At 56.0% G+C, this 12,414-nt stretch overlaps 5 protein-coding genes across 5 annotated transcripts; 1 reads left to right on the forward strand and 4 right to left on the reverse strand.

The window, feature by feature from the left end:
* Positions 1-7: 7 nt before the first annotated feature.
* Positions 8-2,711, reverse strand: B0H18DRAFT_1103909 (Alpha/Beta hydrolase protein). Its single transcript, XM_048032596.1, has 7 exons — positions 2,090-2,711; positions 1,889-2,035; positions 1,724-1,838; positions 1,456-1,674; positions 923-1,405; positions 759-887; positions 8-698 (listed from the first exon to the last, which is right to left on the reverse strand). Exons 1-7 carry the CDS (start codon positions 2,413-2,415, stop codon positions 453-455), a joined length of 1,665 nt encoding a protein of 554 aa, XP_047894606.1. The 5' UTR covers positions 2,416-2,711; the 3' UTR covers positions 8-452.
* A 684-nt stretch (positions 2,712-3,395) lies between these two features.
* On the reverse strand, positions 3,396-4,140 carry B0H18DRAFT_1001582 (uncharacterized protein). Its single transcript, XM_048028314.1, has 3 exons — positions 4,046-4,140; positions 3,821-3,988; positions 3,396-3,766 (listed from the first exon to the last, which is right to left on the reverse strand). The coding sequence occupies exons 2-3, from the start codon at positions 3,823-3,825 to the stop codon at positions 3,553-3,555; spliced, it is 219 nt and encodes a 72-aa protein (XP_047894607.1). The 5' UTR covers positions 3,826-3,988; positions 4,046-4,140; the 3' UTR covers positions 3,396-3,552.
* Positions 4,141-5,132: 992 nt separating this feature from the next.
* Positions 5,133-8,063, forward strand: B0H18DRAFT_1118189 (nuclear protein; the record flags this gene model as incomplete). The annotated part of the gene is made up of 14 exons (XM_048033744.1): positions 5,133-5,172; positions 5,452-5,631; positions 5,694-5,801; positions 5,860-5,957; positions 6,011-6,424; positions 6,478-6,664; positions 6,718-6,762; positions 6,829-6,896; positions 6,954-7,146; positions 7,202-7,241; positions 7,294-7,330; positions 7,395-7,498; positions 7,551-7,868; positions 7,925-8,063. 14 exons carry the CDS (start codon positions 5,133-5,135, stop codon positions 8,061-8,063), a joined length of 1,971 nt encoding a protein of 656 aa, XP_047894608.1.
* On the reverse strand, positions 8,034-8,996 carry B0H18DRAFT_1210433 (uncharacterized protein). The gene is made up of 2 exons (XM_048036367.1): positions 8,786-8,996; positions 8,034-8,731 (listed from the first exon to the last, which is right to left on the reverse strand). Exons 1-2 carry the CDS (start codon positions 8,969-8,971, stop codon positions 8,363-8,365), a joined length of 555 nt encoding a protein of 184 aa, XP_047894609.1. The 5' UTR covers positions 8,972-8,996; the 3' UTR covers positions 8,034-8,362.
* Positions 8,997-9,445: 449 nt separating this feature from the next.
* B0H18DRAFT_1118191 (uncharacterized protein) lies at positions 9,446-9,987 on the reverse strand (the record flags this gene model as incomplete). The annotated part of the gene is made up of 3 exons (XM_048033745.1): positions 9,446-9,530; positions 9,560-9,573; positions 9,631-9,987. 3 exons carry the CDS (start codon positions 9,985-9,987, stop codon positions 9,446-9,448), a joined length of 456 nt encoding a protein of 151 aa, XP_047894610.1.
* Positions 9,988-12,414: the final 2,427 nt, after the last annotated feature.

Here is a 12,414-nt window from a genome sequence, read left to right on the forward strand (position 1 = left end):
CGCGAAGTAAGGACACAACACATATTATTGAGACAACAACAGGGCAGACGATACATTGTAAGCGCGTAACAACCGTAACGGACTATGAAATGCTACAGGGGTGGCAGTGACGACTGCTCGGGGCGAATAGCGCAGTAGGGATACAAGGGTGACAGACCAAACCAACCGAGAGAAAACCAGACCGACGAGATACAACAGCGAATGAGGAAAACAGTGAGTACGCGTGAAGACGTGCGAGGAGAATAGATAGGAAGTGCAGCGGACGATAGTCCACCTATTACGAGACGTGAATGCAAAGGTGAAAGCAGGCCGATTAACCACGAGGGTATAGGGTATGCGTCAATAGCGAGCGTGGGTCCATGGCCCCGCGAGAGTTCGCAGGATACCTTGTCGACGAGAGAGGAAACTCTTGTTTACTTGCAGCATCGTTTCAGCAGGCAGGCGATGCCGCTCTAGATGTCGTAGACCTGGTAGTCATAGGGAACGGCGTCGCCCCATTGGCTCGGGTCGCACGCGCCGGCGGCGTACGCGCCAGAGCTGCCGAGCTCGAGGGCGCTGACCGTCTGGCCGTCCGTGGCGCCCCACGTCGCGTACGAGCCCGAGTTCGGGTTGCCCGTGCGGAGGAACTGGTAGTAGCGCGCCTGGATCTCGGTGATGAGCGCGGACTGTGCGCTGGTCGGGCTCGGCGCGGTTCCGAACTGCAAAAGCGGAGGTCAGCATCACCGCCCTACCCCGGCAAGCGAGGGAAGGGGACGTACGACGATCTCGATGTCGTCCTGGTGGCAGACGGAGCCCGAGTCGGTGCACTCGGAGACGTCGGAGTTGCCGGGGTACGACGCGCCGACGGTGTACATGCCACATACGCGGTACCGCCGCTCGACGCCCAGCTGCGCGCGAAGGTCCACGAGGGACACCTCCACACCTGGTCTGTGCCCATCTGCGACAGCTGGGGGCGGGCATCCTGCGTGCCGTCGGCGGGCGTCGACGAGGGGACGTACGTCGAGTAGCTCAGCAGGCGGCTGCCGCTGACAGAGCCGAACGTGCCGTCGACGACATCGTCGTAGTACGAGGAGCTGATGGCGCTCGGGAACTCGGAGTAGATGGTGTACATCGCCTCGTCTACTACGTTGGTGAGCATGATGGTCTTGGACTGCGACGGGAAGGCAGCGGTGAGGTCGAGAGGGCTGGTGATCAGGCTGCCGTCGCGGACCGGGCGGATTGGCTCGGATTGGCCAGCTGCGGGGACGACGCTGTAGGCATTGTCCGAGAGGGCGCTTTGGGCGGTTAGAATATCGTCGAGCGAGAGGGAGTCTAGGCACGACGTGTCCGAAGCGCTACAAGAGAGCTGCCCGTTAAAGTAGTCCTGAAGCGAGCTCTGCATGGTGGTGTTCAGGAAGCCATAGTCCTACATGCCATTGAGCACGGGCAAACTCGTCGTTATGAACAATAACATACCATTGGATCCGATTGCAGAATGGCGTACTCAAAGAGATTAGACACAGAAGGTGCAGCGAGCAGCGCCCTAATCATGTTTGCGCCAGAGCTCTGGCCATCAACAGTGATCTTGGACGTATCACCACCAAAGGCCGGCAAGACTGCTTGCAGAAACTGCAATGCTGTGATCGTGTCCTTGACTGCCAAGTTTGTCTGCCCATTCGGAGCCATGAAGCCAAGCTGCAAGGGAGGTCAGTGTAATGGCCTTATCTGCAAGATAAATACTCACTGCTCCCAATCTGTACTGAATGACAGCAACAATGGACTCGGTCGCCGCCGCAAGGGCAGATCCGTCAAGTCCAGCGCCTGTGGCGGATCCGGAGATGAATGAGCCTCCGTGAATCCTGATTTTGCAATGAGCCCGAGATCGTGTTTCACAGAAGGCAGCACATACCACATGAGAGCGGGAGCATTGCTTCCGATAGTCACAGAAGACGGAACATAGAGTATCATGGACAAACAATCCTCAGAGTACTCGGAGGCGTCGAGACCGCTCTGGGGACATGCAAGCGGCAAACCGGACGCATTTGAAGCGCCAGATCTAAGAGTGCATACGTGAGTTGGAAGCGGTTGAAATTCAGGCGATGAAACTCACGGTAGATCCCAAGCCATCGCTACAGATGACGGCTGCCAACGGTTCGCGGTACCGTACTTGACAGTGAACCGGACGACACCAGACGTGTCAACGACGCCCTCTGCCGTGCCGAATGGCGTCGAAACCGAAGTGGACGACGTCGACAGAGACCTCGAGCAGAGGAGCTTCTGAAGCCAGGGTGGCGAATACTCACACCACCACGCGCCCTCCGGGATGGATGGGAACTTGAGATCAGCGATGCTCGTGCGAGACGCGCCGACGGGCACCGCTGCCGCCTGGGAGGAGAGGGCGAGGAGAGAAGCGACCAGTGCTAGGAGGGCGACCATGACGAGCGATTGAGGGCGGCGGGTGGGGGCTCGTGAGGAGGATGGGGCGAGGAACAGGCCTTTTAAGCGGGAAGTCTAGGGCCGCACTCGAACCTGCGAGTCCGGCGGCAGGGAACTCGGGAGGAGGGACGAGGAGGAGAAGGTGAGGGACAGAGAGCTGTGCCGGAGGACATGCTCGACATAATGGCCGTTTTGGGAACAATGCAGAGAGAGCAGAAGATGCCGCGTTGCCCGATTCGCCGTCCGTGCCTCGTCCGAATACCTCGCCTGCCATATTAGGCCACTCCCTTGTTCCCAAAATGGCAACTTCCAGCGTCCCATCAACCTCCGCGCACGGCTTGGTGTGAACTCTCGCAGGCCCATCGCCCACCGTGCCTGTTCCCTCGTGGCGCCCCCGGGCTCCAGAACGACAGACTTTCTACGTACGCCCCGACCAACCGCCAGGCACTTCCGGCGGCAGAACGCGCATTCGTTAATTAAGCTCAGGCGACCCGCTGGCGCCGACAAACAACGCTGCCCAAATCCGCACAGGCACACACTTCCGCACACCCCCAGATCGGAGGCACGCATGGGCCTGACGCACCGGCAACTTGGGCAGCATATTGCCCCGTAGGAACAGGATTCACCGTCGATATCATGATTGACTCGGCCGCTGTGATGCACAATTCTCTGGGTAGACATACTGCGTATAGTCAGCAGATGCTCACGATGTTGCCTGAATCGGCGTCGAGTGGTCCAGTTATCCAGGAGAGAATGCAAGAAGTATTGCGCGCATCGGACGCGCAGACCGGCGGCATTCATTCACCATGTGAGCATGATGGAAGACTATTCGTTATAGCGAAGCTATGCACCTCAGGCTTCGACGTCCGCCGACTGATGCATAACGCAGTGAATGGCATCCTCCTTCGCAGTGCGGCTCTCCAGCGATCCGCAAGGAGCAACGGTCCATTGGCATCAGCTTCGCTCGATGGCCTACAGCAGCTCACTTGGATTGAATTGCACTGACATCGGCAGTCCGTATCATCGTGCCCTTCCCACACGTGCTGCTGGTCCCGCTATCATAGGGAGCGCCAATAACAAGCTTATGAGTGCGCGCAGATCTAGCCATTCGATCGCTGTCGCTCGTCGAAAACGTGGCTAGGTGTGCCTAGCGGGACGGAGGTTGTTGGGAAAGGACCGAGTGCCGAGTGCGCCTACGGAGGTGCCGACGGCTCTGCGGGGCGCAAACAGTGGTAAGTTTCGTTCGTGCCTAGATGGTGACCAAATCCTAGTATCCTTGGGCGCAGCGAGTCCCAACAGAACGACAGAACGGTGAACAAGGTTCAGGGGTGCTAGAAACAAGGCGCTGTGACTGATATGGCCTATGTAGCGTCCGAATGAGGATGGCCTGAATGGACAGGCTTACCACATGTTTGTCGGAATATGGGCTGCCAGAGCAACAGGGATTTCGAGACGAACGTAGAGCGGCCGATAGGTCATGGTAGACCCGCTGATTCCACCCGACGTCAACTTCGTCGCACCCCAGACTGTATGGTTGCTCCCTGTGTACTTTACGACTCGGAGTACAAGGTTACTATCCCAGAGAGAAGACATCAGTATCTTCAACCGGCGTCGTAGCCTTCTCACCGGCTTGGGCTGCAACGCGAGACGTCGGGTATCAAGGGTGATCACTTGCGCGGAACGAGCGTGTCCCCACGGAGCTTTCTTGAATATTCTGGGCAGCCTGAAAGGGCAGGTTCGGATGAGCGGTTGTTGGGACCGTGGCAACATAACTATACAAGCCTCCTTGAGACTTCGGAATGTCTGGTACGCCGGCCCGGTGAATACATGTACGCCATAGGGGAGGTGATACAAGGCCTACCTTATACACCGCAGAGCAGCGACTGAACAAGTCGACTTGCTCGCAGTCTGTTTGTGATGGACGGAGTGTATGCTGCCCCGGTCTGCATATTACCAGGGGGTGCGCCTGCAGTGCCACTGCCAGGCGATCGCAGTTGAAAGACATACCGCGGTAGAGAGGCTTAGAAGAATACCTCATAGTCAAGAAGAAACAGCGAGACTCTGAGATATCGCCGTGTCATCTGCGCACTTTCTTCGTTGTGCGTCTGCATTAATCATCACCCCCCAAGAGCGCCGCAGTCCGCAGAGAATCAGGTGAGAAATCCACCCTAGCCAATCATGCTATCCCATAGCACTGTATGTATGTTTTTGAAGGTCACAATGCGCACGATAGTGTGCATGAGAGTTCACGGGCGTCATGGCGTTCGTGCGACTACGGGAGGTTTCCTCTGCATGAATGCTTCATCCAGAGACTTGAATATGAAATAAATCGGCTCACTCATAATTTAGCAAGGTTACCAGTCGATTCGCAATGCGCATATACGTCGGGTGGGCACAGTGACTCGCAGACCGTGATCCCATATGTCTAAAGACAGACAAGTCACTTGTATCAATCGGATTCGACGTGCAATGGCAGTGAACAAGCGGATAGATTCGGCACTTACATTGAAACACAATGACGTCCATATTGAGAGTGAAATATCCGTCCATTGATAGAGAAAGCAACCCAGCCTGGTAGTAGGTCTCCACGTTGAGCGTTCACTATTCAATTCGAGTCGACACTGCATCACGTCGCCTTCGCTCGGGGTTCGCAGGGCAAGCAAGCCAGTCACACCCTGTGCAATCCAGTTCTTTTTCTGCGTATGAGCAAGAGCAGCATGTCGCACGCTGATGGTGAGAGCAAGGAGAAGGGTCTATGTCGGTGCTCCGCGAGTTCATGCTCGAATCTCGATTCGATCCCGATCTTTCCTTCACATGTTCGAATCGAACCGAGCTAGATCGAGCAGTAAGGCGCCTAGTATGCGTGAGGTCACCGCGGTGCGGCGAGTCGTTCACTGTCCTTCAGCCACATTCATTCGCGACACTCATCCTAAATTCGCTGGGATAACACGACTCTGCCATGGCTTCAATGAAGATGTAAGCTGGTAATGATCTGCTCAAATAATGACTGAACTCATGAGATATGCAGCCTTACAGTAGGATCGCCAGCAGGTTCGATACGCGAGCTCTTCACCAAAGTGAAGGCCCTGGACGCGAAGCACGGCAAGTTTGACCTGCTGCTCTGCGTGGGCGACTTCTTCGGTCCTCCGAAGGACGAGGGTGAAGCATACGGGGATGATGATGAGGTGGTCTTGCTTCTGGAGGGAAAACTGGAAGGTCGCGTACGCTGCGTTTGTCCGACTTGTCTGTTCTGCTCACAGCAGGGTCGCGTGCTGCAGTCCCCGTCGAGTGCTATATCATGCAAGGCGAACACCCGCTGCCTGCACCTGTGATTGAGAAGTTCGCAAAGACTGGAAGCACACTTACACATGGCGTAAACCTACTTCGTACGCACTGTCCGTGTCTTTCACTGCTGCGAGGTTCATTGAACGTTTGTCATGATAGACAAGTCGGGAGTGATTATGACGCCAAAAGGGCTGCGCATTGCCTGCCTCGGGGGCATATGCGACTCGAACCTATACACTGCGTCCGAAGCAGCACATGTAAGATTCGACCGTCCTGTTGTCTGGTCGTCGCTGAAACGCCATCATTGCAGGGGTTCATGTCGCCGTACTTCATGTCACAAACGGTAGAGAGGCTACTTTCCAACACACTCACCACCTCAAAACCTGGTAGCCAACAGAACTACACCTCTCTCGCAGCTATCAAGGCCAACGCGGCGACCTCGCAACTCGTCGATATCTTCATCAGCAATGCGTGGCCGTCATCCGTCACCCATGCTTCCAACGCCCCTCTTCCTGACCCCGCGCTTTCGTCCATCGGCATCGATCCTGTCGCTGAGATCGTACGGAGGACAAAACCCCGCTACCACTTCGCGGCTGGCGGAGGTAGCCCGCCGAAGTTCTGGGAGCGTGAACCCTTCGTGTGGGGCGAGGACAACGGACGTATCTCGCGCTTCGTGAGTCTGGGCGCGTTCGGAGGTCCGCCTACGGAGGGCAAGAAGCAGCGGGTGAGCCTCTAATGCCTCCTCTTGGGCTCAATAGGCACTGAGCGCCACGACAGTGGTTCTATGCATTCAGTATAGCGCCTGTCAGCCCGGATAGTCCACCGCTGCCGCGACCAGCAAATGCTACACAGAATCCGTTTACGGAAGAGACCGCCCGGCCACCTAAGCGACCGCTCGAGTCGGACGAAGGGGCGAACTACCGATGGGGAGACGTCAAGAAGCCAGGAAAGCGGAGCCGTACCGGTGAGTCGGTCATTGCTCATGATCCGTAGTCTCACTGACAACTTTGTCTGCAGATGGAGAGCCGGGGAAACCTCCGACGGGCTACAAATGCAAGATCTGTGAGTCACCGGATGTGAGTGCAGAATGATCTGGGCTGCCTTTGTCTTATGGATGTGGCGCTCTAGCATTTTATATCAGACTGCCCGGACCGAGCAAAGCCAAAAGACGGCTACATCTGCAAATTTGCAACGAGGTTCGTAACTTGTCCTCTCAATCTGAAAGTAAGACTAATGTTAGATGCACTTCATAGTCGGGCCACTTCGTGCGAGACTGCCCCGTCAAGAACGCCGTTGGCGATACTGGTGGACGTAAGCCCAAGGAAGGCTATGTCTGCAGGGCCTGTGGCAGCGAAAATCATTACATCCAAGATTGCCCTGAGGCGAACCAACCTAGTGGTGGTCGGGGTGGCGGTCGTGGACGAGGGCCTCCGAAAGAGATCGCCCGTACGTTGCTCACGAGCCATTCCCTGCGTGTGCATCGGCTCATCGATGTCTACAGCCGACGAATGTTGGTTCTGCTTGTCGAACCCGAATCTCGCGTGCGTTGCATTCGTTCGTGTTTGTGAAAAACAACTGATGGCATTTCTACAGGAAGCATCTCATTGTCTCGATTGGCACGGAGTGCTACGTCACTCTACCAAAGGGCCAGATCATACCCACACATACCGCGGACGACACGCGAATGCACCGAGGGTACCTGGAGGCGGCACGTCCTCATCGTGCCGATCACCCACTATCCAACATACTCCTCGATACCTCCTGACCTTGCACCTCCCATCGTGAGGGAAACAGATCGGTACGTTCCTCAAGCCTCCTTCCGAACGACATGGTTTGATTCAGTACCTCAGGTATAAAGACGCATTACGCGCATTTTATGCTAAACACAGCGCCGCAGTCGTGTCCTTTGAGGTCGGCCGGCTCACCGCCAAAGGTGGCCACGCCCATGTGCAGGTCGTGCCTGTCCCGAACAAGGTCAAAGAGAAAGTCGAGACGACGTTCGTCGACGAGGGCCGCCGGCACGGCATTGAGTTCGAGGCGGACGCGGAGGAGGCGCTCCGGAGCTGCGAGGGCGGGCGCGGGAGTTACTTCCGCGTCGACCTGCCTGATGGGCGGAAGATGGTGCATCTGCTCAGGGATAATGTGCCGTTCAGCGTGCAGTTTGGAAGGTGAGTAAATGACGCTATGGTTAGGTGTTGTGCGATCTAACGGCTGCGATGAACAGACAAGTGCTGGTCTCCCTATTGGGCATGCAAGAACGGTTCGACTGGAAGACATGCTTGCAGTCGGAAGAGCAAGACAAAGCGGATGCTGAAGCGTTCAAGAAGGCCTTTGGTCCATTTGACCCTTCATTTGATGCATAGTAAGGAAGACATGTATTACTACCTGTGCTTGATATATCCTGGGACCTTCGTCTCCCTCCTTGTCTCGCTCAGACATTGTTGTCGACGAGATAGTCCATGCGCAGAACTTGGTGACCTTTAATAGGTAATGAGAACTGCGTCGCATTTGAGGACACCCCATCACCCTGGCTATCTCCTGACGTGAATCAGTTGGCCGGGAGGGCACTAGCCAGGGGGTGAAGACACCTTGGTAGGGGTCCAGCGACCGGGTTAGTCGATGTCACGAAGATTCGATAAGACTCACCGTAAGGCAGCCTCTGCTAATCATCGGTCTCATAGTCTTCATCATCACTCTCTTCGTCTGAGATCTCTGGAATATCCTCGTTAGTCTCTACGGTCTCGCCGGTTATGTTTCCTTCGTCCATGTCTTCCATGTCGGCATCTAGGTCTTCCTCCGCCTCGGAGTCATTCTCGTCGTCCATTGCGGACGCATCATCCTCTTCTGTATGTTCAGAATCTTCTGAGCCGCTCGAAGCTTCTCCTCCCTGTCGACGGTTCTCTGATACGTGAGGGCCCGGGGTTTCGACAATGTCGTGGCTTACACTCGCGTCGTTCTTTTCCTCGTGTTGGGTGAACGTGCGTCCGATCGGGACGAGGAAATTGAATCCTCTGTTCCTAATATCTGTTTCCTACGCGGAACCCCTGAGCAAACGGAGTGGGACTGAGCAGACGCGTGTACATACCAGGTCGTCGAGCTCGTCCTCCTCGTCGCTCAAGTCTTCCATTTCCTGCTGCAGATTCCTCCGGCTGTTGAGTCGGCCTGGTCTTCCATACTTCTGCAGGGGTGTCGGATGCGGCTGTGGTGGTCTCGGGAGGAGGGTAGGGAAGAGCGCACTACGAGGGAGAACCGTCGGCGAGGCCACGGACATGGCGGTACGCGGGAGAGGGTGAGCGGTCACGTGTAGCACTGACGCGGTCCAATCAGTGTCATTCCGAGTCGAACGGAGCAGCAGATCGCGACGATGCGCTTCGTCTCTGGGTCTCTCTTGCTCGATTGTTGCCCTTGCCGCAAGGCCCTCCCGTCGACGATGAATAGTGAATAATAAATACAACCGTAAAGCTATGGACAACAATGTGACAGCAGCTGGACAACACGCGGAGCGTACATAGCAATCAGACCGGTGGCAGAACGACAAAACAAAAAGACTCGGACGTCATGATCATGGACAACATTGAGAAAGGTCCTCGCATCACTGAGATGAGACCGTTCCCTTGCATGTTCTCTCTTTATGTCGTTTGAGAGAGTAACCCCTGTTGCTGGTGAAGCTAGTATACAGCGATTCGTATCAGCGTCGTTGAGTCGCCGACGGATAGGGAATCAGACGCACACCAGGCCACAACGGTCACATTTCAGCGTCAGATTGCCGCGTTTCTCGGCGGACAGGTGCATCTGGTGTCTTCGGCTCCGTACATGTCTTGTACGAATGCCTGGTTCATCATTCAGCGTTTTGTCGCACAGTTTGCAGGTGCGCTGCCAATTTCATCCAGTCAGCGGGGGAAATGCACAGGGGACTCAAAAGAAACGAACCCGCCGTTTTTCATCCTCCACAAAGGACTCAGACCATATGAGCGGGTCCAATTGTGGCCGCCAGGAACTTGTGCTTGAGGTCGCCCTCGTTGAAGCAGAGCCGACATCCGTCCAGATGGTGCCCGAATGCTGGCCCTCTGCGAGCTTTGTGGATTCGGAATCTGGTGCGGGAAAGACGATGTGTTGATTCCCGCCATAGATGGTGTCACTGCTCGGGCCTGGGTCTGCGGCATTGGCGACATCGAAGGCGTTATTCGTAGAAAAGGGCACGAAGCTGCTCCATGGCTCTGCATACACCCCAGAGTCGTGCGTTCTCTGGGACGGAAAGATCGCAGGATTCGCGGTTGTCTGTGCCATGCTAGACACTGTTGGAAGCGGAGCATCGGTATGAAGCGCGTAGCCGAATGTGAAGTCGCCGGATTGAAGTCGAAGGGCACGTTCCCTCCGGGGAAGGCGTTGGTGTCGTAGAAGGTTGCGAAGCAGTGGGTAGACATAGTGATAGGGACTACGTGTCGGGTATCACGGTGATTGAAGCAGATCAATAGAGAGCTTTGAGGGGTGACGGCGGGTTGCGTATAACGAAGCGGGGATCCGGAACAATGTACAATCTTTAATGGCTATCCCACATCAGGGACAGGGTTGGCTATAAACCAGGTGATCAGCCTGGCAGCGCCGGCGTAGTCGATGAACGTCGAGAAAGAAGCCCTGCGTCATGGGTGCTGAGCTGAGAGAAAGTGGCGTCTGACTATCCATGCTATTCTTCAGGAACACGCGATTAGCCGACAGGCATGAGATCCAACCAAGCAAAGCCGCGCTTACAACGCTTTGAAAGGATATCGTTTCCATGGCGGCGACACTGCGCCTTGCAGGGTCGATTTCTAGTCCGTCGCGTGGTACAGATCACGATTGAGGTTCTGAGGGAATTTGAGAAGTCGATGTTTATACCCCTGTCCATGATAGTGGCCCAAGCCTTCTGACGTCGCGTCGAGTGGTCAAGCTTTGATGCATCCATGGATTCATGAGACATCTACTTGGTGATAGATTGAAGGGACGCGCCGTTTTCTGCCCCAGGAGTAGACAATTGTGCCCTACTTGAAATTTGACCGGAAAGTCGCACTACGACTGCTGGCAGTGCAATGACCCACGATAGACCAACTGTGAGCATCCCTGCCCTGCCTCGCCACACACAGAGTGCTGCGATATAATGGCGACGGAAACTTGTGAGCTGAGGAATCAGCGGGGACTGCGGATGATCACACGAGGCGGGGAGTGGAACGAGGGCGTTCCTAAGATCAGCCTGCCAAATTCGGACAGACTCCAGGAAGCATCCGGAGTGGCGCGGAAGCAATCTGAACTATCCCCGATATGGTAATTCTTGTCATCGTGTCGCAGTGCCTCCCTCGTTGCCGGGCGCTATTGTTGGAACAGGGCCTCTCGCCGCCGCTGACCTTCCTCCAGCCTCATGCACCTGGGCCTCCATGACTCGCCAGAGATAAAAGGCTTTACATCTCTGGCTGTTGTCATGCGACGGGCTGGGAGCATCTGCAGGACCACCACGAAGTTCGCGAGCTTGCGTTTAAGATGCTGCTAATAGGTCGCCGGCGGATTCGCGGCGTCGCGCACAAGCTTGGGTCGACCTGCAGATTGCCGAGGCCCGAGATTCCGATGAAATATACATCGCACACGAGATCAAGCGGGTAGCTCCGATCAGGAACCATGTGTCAACTCCGGATAGCACTCTGCAGCTGCAGGGGAAGAGATCCGAGTCCAACTCTGTCTGCACTCAGCCCCGTAGGCTCGTCGACAGCGCAGATTTTTTGCGGTGGTAAGGTGTGTCGTTGTTGTATGGAGGCACTGCTGGAAGCTTGAAGGGCGCGCACCTCAAACTCGTGGCACTTCGAAGCCCCTAAATAATTTGGGGACAAAGCCATTCTTGGCGTCTAATTGTTCCCATTCGCAGTTCATTTCCCCTTCGCCCTTGCATTGTGCGTCGCTATCTGATCCACCTCCCAGCAAATCGGAGCCCCCCGGCATCAGTCCGCCTTCCAGAATAATCCCTGGTTGCGGTGACTTACCTTACCTGGCCTATCCATGGTGGCCTCCCGGAGCATGGGGTCCTTGGTTATGTTTCAGGGCCCAGCCGTCCCTTAGCGAGGTCCACGGCGCATGCTGCTAGCCTTTTTGGTGCGAGCGCATTTGCCATTTATACGACGTTGCCCCTATCCCGCGAACACGAACTTTGACCGCCGTCTTACCACGCATCACATTCCACCCGCCGTCGCCTGCCTCTCCCGACCCGTCTTACATCACAATGCCAGCCTCTTCAAGTTGGTTTTATCCGGCGCCCGCGCCAACATATCTCCTCGATGCGGGATACGACCCGGCGCCGGACGCCATCAACGAAGATGCATTGCGGCGCTACAATGAGGTTGCCCAAGCTACCATTGACCCGAGACTTCTTCTCGGGGAAGGCACCTTCAACTTCAAGAGCAGGCGGAAGAATTCGGGGCCGTCGACCTTGCCCGGGAGGAAGAGGAAGAAGCCGGAGAGTACATGCAGATGGACGACTACCAGCCTGATGAACAGGAGGAGGGATCGGAGGTAGAGGCAAGCGACGTGGAGCCCGAGGAACCTGCGAAAGAGGAAGAGCCAGTACCTGCTCCGCCATTGCGACGTTCCCGCCGCCTCGCAGCTGCACCTGGTCTTCCAATCCACCAGCCCCACAAGCGACCGGAAACCGCGGCACGCGACGCAAGCCCTTGTCGAACACCAATCCGGGGGAAA

Source organism: Fomitopsis serialis (genome assembly GCF_022376445.1).
Source record: "Fomitopsis serialis strain Sig1Antser10 chromosome Unknown B0H18scaffold_25, whole genome shotgun sequence".
Lineage (NCBI taxonomy): Eukaryota > Fungi > Basidiomycota > Agaricomycetes > Polyporales > Fomitopsidaceae > Fomitopsis > Fomitopsis serialis.